The sequence below is a fragment of the Sorex fumeus genome, unplaced genomic scaffold (genome assembly GCF_029834395.1).
Source record: "Sorex fumeus unplaced genomic scaffold, SorFum_2.1 ptg000024l, whole genome shotgun sequence".
Taxonomy (NCBI): domain Eukaryota; kingdom Metazoa; phylum Chordata; class Mammalia; order Eulipotyphla; family Soricidae; genus Sorex; species Sorex fumeus.
In genome coordinates, this window is record NW_026606081.1 from 48,954,756 (window position 1) to 48,963,061 (window position 8,306).

The 8,306-nt window shown below is 48.6% G+C and overlaps 1 protein-coding gene across 2 annotated transcripts; it reads left to right on the forward strand.

Annotated features, from left to right (window-relative positions):
* The first annotated feature begins 2,587 nt into the window (after nt 1–2,587).
* CDKN2AIP (CDKN2A interacting protein) lies at nt 2,588–6,313 on the forward strand. 2 transcript variants are annotated; one of them, XM_056114159.1, is made up of 3 exons: nt 2,588–3,005; nt 3,290–3,420; nt 4,251–6,313. In XM_056114159.1, the coding sequence occupies exons 1-3, from the start codon at nt 2,755–2,757 to the stop codon at nt 5,576–5,578; spliced, it is 1,710 nt and encodes a 569-aa protein (XP_055970134.1). In that variant the 5' UTR covers nt 2,588–2,754; the 3' UTR covers nt 5,579–6,313. The 2 variants fall into 2 exon arrangements, with proteins under 2 accessions (XP_055970134.1, XP_055970135.1); XM_056114160.1 differs by having other exon boundaries at nt 3,290–3,389; nt 4,251–4,386.
* Nucleotides 6,314–8,306: the final 1,993 nt, after the last annotated feature.

Here is an 8,306-nt window from a genome sequence, read left to right on the forward strand (position 1 = left end):
CTAGCCCTGAGATTTTAGCAGCCTCTGCTTACTCATCCTTCCCAATGGTGCCGTGTTGGAGCTCTTTCAGAGTCAGGGGAATGAGACACATCACTGTTACTATTTTTGGCATATTGAATATGCCACAGGAGCTTGCCAGGCTCTGCCATGTGGGCAGAATACTCTCGGTAGCTTACAGGGTTATCTGAGAACTAGACTAGTTATACTTCTAGTCTTACAAGTATAGAACTAGATTTATAGTCTGGTTCTTCTTCTCCTTGGTAAAATAAAATTTGTGAAAACTCTTTTATCTCACCATTGGGACATTAAGTCCTTGAGGATTTACTAAACTGTTGCTAGTTGAGCCTTCTGTGTTAAACAAGCTTAGAAGTTTCTGTTCCATTCCTATCCAATCTGATGTTCTCCTACTGTGGTGTTAGTATTGTCGAGTTTGGAGATGTCACAGCAAGCTCTAGAAAATCCAGAATATTTAACTGCCTAGTGAGCTTACACAGTTGCGGTGGTGGAATGTAGGTGTGGTTTCAGATAGTACTCGGATACTGAGTTGTGAGGTGGTAAGGCATAGTGGCAGCTGTTGAGGTTGAGTGCAGCTCCTGGGGCTGCTACTGGCAGGGACTTGGTCTGTCCCCCTCCCAAGAGTGCCCTAGAGTTCTCAGTCAGCCAAGGTTGCTGTATCTGAGGAATTTTTGTAGCTAGTTGATCTCTCCAGATACCCCACTCTGGAGTGAGGCCGAAGGTCCATTCTTCTTAGGTGGGCACAGGACTTATCAAACTTTTTTTTTGGTCTTTGGGTCACAACCTGCAGTGTTCAGGGATCACACCTGGGGGGCACCAGGGAAAGAACAAGGGTCTGCAGTGTGTATGGCAAGCACCCTACCAGCTATATTACTGTGTTAGCCCCCAAATTTTTATTTTGTATCATTGGCAAAGGCATTTATAAGCTACATCCACCTTTTCTCTAGGAACTTTTCTTTGGGAAGGGGGGTGTCACACACAGCTGTGCTCAGGGATCACGTCTGGTGGGGCTGGGGGAACCAAGTGGATCAAACTGGGGTGGGTTTACACAAGGTATGAGCCTTAATCCCTGTACTCTCTCCAGCCCTTCAAGCCCTCCCACCCCATTCTTTCAAATAAATATGGCAGCTTTGAGACTGTATTGCTTTTATTTTTTTAAAAAAGTTAGTTTCAAGTTCAAGCTCTACTGGTCAACCATCAAAGACTAGAAAAGCAAAAAAAAAAAAAAAAACTTTGAAATTTACAAACATAGAATCCAAGACGTGGCTCTTGGTAGAGAACCTACTTTCCATGTCAGACACTGGGTTTTGGCATCTACCTTCTATTCCCCCCGAAATTAAACTCATAAATACCATCCAGTTATGTGATTATCGTCTTTTACTTTTGCTTCTCCTTTGCTAAAAAAGAAAAAAAAGGAGTAACAGGAAAAACCCTAACATCTCTCTCTTCTTTTCAAAGAACACATTTCTGCGATCCTCTATAAATTTAGTTTCCACAATTTTCAGTGAAACGCAATCAAGTGCTACAGTACAGAAGGGAGGGCGTTTTTGAGTCCCGGTATCCCATAAGGTACTGGAGCACTGCCGGGAGTAATTCCTGAGCATCACTTCGTGTCACCCACCCTCACTCCCCCAAAAAAAAATAAAAAAGAAAAAGAAAGGAAATGCAACCAAGAAGGGCAAAAGTCGAGGCCAAACCCCCTCTCAAAATCTCTTTGTGCTTCAAATTTTAAGCAAGCTCCTGAGAGGGATGGCCAACTGGGCATTGTTTTCCTAATTTAAAAAAAAAAAAAAAAAGCTGCCCCTTGCTCGGCCCGGCTTGTCAGCGGCCGGTTTCCACTTCGCTTCACACAGCCAGGCGGTCATTCCTTTGTGCTCCCGCGCCCCGACTGCCCGGGCTTTCCGTCTCGGGTCGTGTGTCACCGAACGTCCTAGACGCGTTCGCCTTAAGAACACCCGAGCTTGGAGCGAAAACCACCGAGCGGCCGCGGCCACGTCCCAGGGGCGTCCGTTTCGCGTGTGTGGGGAGGGGGGAGGACAAAACGCCAAAGAGACGAGCGGGCTGAGGGGAGCTGCGGGACGCGACGCGGGCGCGTTTACTTCTCCCCCCGGCCCGTCCGCTGTCTCTCTCAACCCGCCGAGAGACGCCGCGTCTGGGCCGCCGCGTCCGACCCAACGTTCGGGCGCGTCGCCCGCGCTCGGGTGACTCCCTGAGGTGACTGCGCAGCCCGCGGCCTCCCGCCGGCCCCCGCACAAAGGCCGCCGCTTTGCCTCTTCCGGCGCCGCGACGTCCCCGAGCGCGCGCCTGGCAACCGCGGCGGCGTCACAAAGCCCCGCTCGCAGGCGGCGGCGGCGGCGCGGCGGGCGCGGCGGGCGCGGGCGGCGGCAGGCGGACGGCGCGTCCGGCCCGCCGGGGGCCTCGGGCGCCGAGGCTCGCGCGTCGCGAGGCATTGTGGGGGCGAGGCGGCGCGCCGCGCTTCCGGAAGGACGGCGCGGCCGCTGCCGTGCGCGTGCGCGGCCGCGGGGATAAAAGGGCGGGCGCGGGCGGCGGGCGGAAGTGGGCGGAGCGGCGGCGCGGGGCGCGGTGGTCGGGCGAGGGCGGCGGCGGCGGCGGCGACGCCTGCGGAGGGGCGTTCTCCTGAGAGCCGGCGCCGCGGCCAGGCCGCGCTCACGGACGGGGCCAGCGCTCGCCCGCGCCCGCGCCGCGCCGCGCCGCCTCGGGCCGACGTGCAGGCCCAACATGGCGCAGGACGTGACCGAGTACCTGAGGCAGAAGCCGCGCGCGGCCGCCTGGGTGGAGGCGCTGCGCGGCGACGGCGAGACTGACAAGCACTGGCGCCACCGCCGCGAGTTCCTGCTCCGCAACGCCGGCGAGCTGCTGCCCGGCGACGAGGCCGCGGCCGACGCCGAGAGCGGGGACCGCGGGCGGCAGCTGCAGCAGCTCGTCTCCTTCTCCATGGCCTGGGCCAACCACGTCTTCCTGGGGTGCCGGTGAGTGCGGGCGCGCCCCCGGCCCGCCGCCGCCGCCCCTCAGCCCCCTCAGCGCCCCTCAGCCCCCGGGACGCGCCTCGGCGGTGGGGGGCGGGGCGGGGATCCCGGAAACCGAAAGTGGCCGGCGGTTAGCGCTCCTCGGTCGGGCGCGCACCCCACTCCCACCACCCGCCTCAGGCCTCCAGGATGGAGCTCCCCGCCCCCCCGCCCCCGTCTCCTCTTCGTTTCTCTTTCTTACTTAGAAAAGTGTGTTGTTGTTGTTTTCGCCCCCGCTTCGCTTGCAGGTACCCTCAAAAAGTTATGGATAAAATACTTAGTATGGCTGAAGGCATCAAAGTGACAGATGCGCCAATCCATACCACCCGAGACGAACTGGTTGCCAAGGTGAAGAAAAGAGGGATATCGAGTAGCAATGGTTAGCAGATCATAGCTGTGAACATACATAGGAGTTTAGAACATAAGTTTGCTGTTAATTCCCGACTTCTCTCGCGACTAATTTTTTTTTCTCCCCCTTGCTCTTTAAAACAAAAAAAAAAAGCAAAACAAGCTAGAGTTTGCGTGTGTTGTTGTTGTTGTTGTTGTTTTAAGAGTTGGAATGCTCAAACCTAATTGGCGTGTCTGTGCGTGTGTGGCGCTCTGAATTTGCTGGTTTGCTTTGACTACTTGAGATGTTTGGAGTGTACGGTGTTGTCTTTGCTTTTTTTTTTTTTTTAATATGTTGCTGTTTTTGATCTGGGGGTCACACCGGCAAGTGTTCAGGGCTCACTCCTGGCTCTGCTGTTCAGGGATCACTCCTGGAGGTGCTCAGACGACCCTGTGAGGTGCTGGGAGTTGAACCCAGGTTGACTTCCTGCAGTGCTCTGCCCTGACTGCCATACTATCTCCCTGGTCCTCTACACTATCTTGTTTTGTTTCTTTTTAGAGCCACGCCCAGCGGTGTTCAGGGTTTATAGTTGGTGTGCTTGAATCATGTGGGGTGCCAGGGCTTGAACCCAGGTCGCCTGCAAATGCCCTTTCCGCTGTACTATCACTCCAGCCTCCATAGAGTTTTTCTTTTAGCAAAAATTTTTATTATTGATGGCTTGTCTTGTGAGATTGATGCGATAATTTCCTCATGATTTTTGTGCTTTTTAAAGAAATTATTTGTCTTGAAATATTCTTGCCTCAAGTATTAAAATGATTCTCTCACTTAAACGTGCAGTTGCTGTCTGAGGTCACTTGGTCACTTGCTTTCTTTCTTTTCAGAAGGGGTAGAAGAGACATCGAAGAAAAGAATTTTAGAAGGAAAAGGTGGTTCTACAGTTGAGCAGGACCATGCAAAAATTTCTGCCAGAACAGAATGTGCATCAGCCCCTCAGGAAAACAGCTCATCCTCTGCCAAGACAGAGCGGAGTGGGAACTCGGCTCAGAGCGGCAGTTCGGGGCGGCAGAATAGCTCTACAGGTGATGCGGAGTGTGCCGGGGCCAGCCCAAGCAGCAGCGGGTCCTCTCAGGTAACAGCAGGGTCTGGGAAAGCTGACTCAGAAGCCCCAGCCAAGCTTGGAGCAGCAGCAATTGTCTGTTCCTTGTTGAAATCCAGTGTGAATAGTCATTCGAGCCAGCCCAGTGATTCCAGGCCAGGAAGTGGATCTCCAAAAAGGAGCGCTCTGGAAGGGTCTTCCCTGGCCACCTCCTCAAGCCTGTCTGAGGTAGAGGTGCCCTTGCTGGGGGCCTCGGGGCGTGCAGAAGTGGAGCTGCCACTGTTGTCTTCTAAGCCTAATCCAGAGACTGCTTCAAGTGGGTTAGTTGCCAAACCTAGTTCAGAGGCAAGTGCTGCATCCTCGTCCGTTTCTAAAAACAGTTCTTCCTCTAGCACATCGCTGCTAACCCCCAAGAGCATCCCCTCAACCAATCCTCTACTGTCTTCCAAAAGCACTTCCCAGGTAGCTGCTTCACTGTTAGCTTCAAAGAGCAGCTCCCAGGCCAGTGGCTCTCTGGTTTCCAAAAGCACTACTTTAGCAAGTGTGTCTCAGCTGGCTTCGAAGAGTAGCTCTCAGACTAGCACATCACAGTTGCCTTCCAAAAGTACTTCACAACCCAGTGAGAGTTCTGTCAGATTTTCTTGTTGCAAGTTAACCAACGAAGATGTAAAGCAGAAGCAACCTTTTTTCAATAGACTGTATAAAACTGTGGCGTGGAAGTTGGTGGCTGTTGGTGGCTTTAGCCCTACTGTGAATCATGGCGAGCTCCTAAATGCAGCTATTGAGGCTTTGAAGGCAACATTGGATGTGTTTTTTGTCCCACTGAAAGAACTAGCAGACTTGCCTCAGAATAAGAGCTCTCAAGAAAGTATTGTTTGCGAGTTGAGGTGCAAGTCTGTGTACTTGGGCACTGGCTGTGGAAAGAGCAAAGAAAATGCAAAAGCTGTTGCATCAAGAGAAGCATTGAAGTTGTTTCTCAAGAAAAAGGTAGTAGTGAAAATATGTAAGCGGAAATACAGAGGCAGTGAAATTGAAGACCTAGTACTCCTGGATGAAGAATCGAGGCCTGTCAACTTACCTCCAGCACTAAAGCATCCTCAGGAGTTACTATAATGTGTCCCTAATGTCACTGCATTCTGGTATTTGAAGAGAAAAACTGGCTTCTTTTGTATAATATAAAAAAAAAATGGGCTTTCACAAATTTTGTATTGCTTTTTTCCAGTTTTGCAGAAAATTTACAATCTAATACATGGAAGTTGTAAATTTAAGAATGATGGTAAACATTAAAAGATGTATGTGAGAAACATACCAGCATACTGTTGTACTGGCTGAAGAAAACAGTCTTCTATTTTTAACGATTCATAGGTACGATGTGTAGTTCTGTAGTCAGGAAACTTTTGTACTATTAATTTGGTGAAAATGTACTAAGCTGTCAACCATGCCTTCTTTCCCTAGCTTCGGTAAACCTCAAAGAAAAGGGGACCATAGTATTTGAATGTCTGGAAGTCTGTGATGCTCAAGGTTCTAAGAATGTTGCCTATGATGTTGGATGTGTCTGTTTAAGAATAAAAGAAAAAATAGTTGCTTCAAACTATTTTTATGAGAAGTTGTAAGCATTTTTTAGATATAAAGCAGTATAAAGTACTTACGGTTATTTTATTCTGAAGTTGTTTAAAATTCACCCTAATTTTGGCACTGCAGGTTCTTTAAGTGGGTTAATTTATGTTTTGAGGTAAAACAATTTAACACTTTTTCTTAAAGACATAAATGTGGGTTTCTATATTAAACATATTTTGTGACTACTATTAACAGATTGATTTGTTTAGATATTAAATGCTTTTAAGCTATTTTACCTTTTCAAGAAGTTGTGTTTTTTTTTCCCCCTCCCACTCCCCACCTTCCCAAGTCAGACCAATTCCTTCAAATTGTCTATTACAAATTACGTCAGGTGATTTTTTTTTTCAGATGATAAATTTTTTTATGCTAGGTCAGCAGGTTCTTTTCAGATTTGAAACTAATTTTTATTACAAATCTCACAGGATACTGAGAAAACCAGAAAGCATCACTCAGAAGGGCCTGTTCTAACATTTGTCAGGGATGTGGAATCCTTTGGTTCTTCACTGTTCTGTGCCTGTTTTACTTGGGTTTCGGGTTCTGGAACATTCACCTCTTAAACTAGTTCAAGGTGCAGGAGCAAGAGGATAGCGGTGGGCGGGTAGGGCTCTTTGCATGTGGCCAACTCAGGTTTGATCCCCGGCACCACATATGGTTCCCAGAGCCCCACCAGGAGTTGGCCCCTGAGCACAGAGCCAGGAGTATTCTCAGCACTGCCAGGTTTAAAAAAAAAAAAAAGACTGGTTTGAGATGTTTTGTCTTTACACTAAGCAGTTATAATGTACAGAGTAAAACCAAAAATTGACCCTTGAAATAATTTTAATTTTACTAGATTACCTTCAAAACTCATTCTTTGGGGATGGGAAAGATTCGTACAGTAGGAAGGAACTTGTAGTGTGCGCTGCCTGTGGGATCCCTGAACTTGCCATGTGTAAACCCTGATAGCTCATGGAGCAGAAGTAAACCCTGAGCACAGCTGGGTGTCACCTCAATACCAAAAATTTTTTCAAGGATGTTGAACTGGATACCAGCAGTGCTATTCTGTCAGTGGGTTGCCTTAATTGAGAAACAGACATGAATGTATTGTGAAAACACTGTATTGTTTCCTCATGCTTAAAATGTCTTTTGTGGGACAATGATTACCAGAAAAGCGAGCCAAGTATTAGAATAGACATTTCTGTAACGTGTCTAATTAGGTGGTTTAGTAATTTCCTAAATTAGCTTGTTGGCAAGTTAATATAAAGGCTATTGAAAAAAAATTTTATTTTTTTTTTGCATTGCCAAGGTTTAAGCTCAGGACTCACTCAGATGTGGGCTTTACCACTGAGCCACATCCCTGGCCCTGAAAATGCTTTTAAATTGCTGTAGCCTTTTGATATGCTAGAGGTGATAGAGGTAATTTAGTGTGAAATATTTTTTTGTTTGTTTTTTGGGTTACCCCTACCTGTCCTCAGTGGTTACTCTTGGCAGTGCTTGGGGGATCATATGGGAGGCCGGGGATCGAAACTGGGTCATGCCTTACTCATTGTACCATTGCTCTGGCCTCAAAATTGTATTTTTTCTGGTCACTTTGAATTCTTTATTTTATTGCAAGACAAGTGTCCTACACACAGTACTGTCTGGTGGGGGATTATTTTATTTTTAATGGTTAGGTTAGAAGATTGAGGATTTTGTCAATTTTTAACTCATTTTTGGGGGCCTTTTGCTTTTATTTGGCTGGGATTAATTAGACTTTAATCTCAAAACCTTCAAATCCACACAAACCTGCTCTGGGCTAGAACTGTGGCTCAACAGTACAGGCCAATAATAAGATCAAACCCCTGGGGTTTGATCCTTGGCATGAATCTATCAAAATAGATTGGCACCTTGGTCAAATGCTCGCTGTGTGTGTGTGTGTGTGTGTGTGTGTGTGTGTGTGTGTGTGTGTGTGTGTGTGTGCGCGCGCGCGCGCGCGCGCGCGCGCGCGCGCGCGCGAGCACGTGATACCCTCAGACCGAAAGTGGTGCTGAGGAGAGCTTGCTCCACATATGAGGGGCCTTAGTTACCCGCCAAGTGCAGCTCTCAGACCCAGCTGTCCTTGCTGGGAAAGTAAAGCCAACAGCTTTACTGTGTGAGGGAGTCTAGTAGGAATCCGTGGACTTTTGTCTTCCAAATAGTGTGGTAGTCCAATTTTGACTTCCTAGACACTGGCGGGCATGAGTAACTTGACTTTTAAAAGGCTCCCCCC

Coding starts and splice junctions, on each gene's coding strand:
- CDKN2AIP (XM_056114159.1), top strand. CDS start 2,755: ATGGCGCAGGACGTGACCGAGTACCTGAGGCAGAAGCCGCGCGCGGCC. Junction 3,006..3,289: donor CACGTCTTCCTGGGGTGCCG/GTGAGTGCGGGC, acceptor CTTCGCTTGCAG/GTACCCTCAAAAAGTTATGG. Junction 3,421..4,250: donor AGGGATATCGAGTAGCAATG/GTTAGCAGATCA, acceptor CTTTCTTTTCAG/AAGGGGTAGAAGAGACATCG.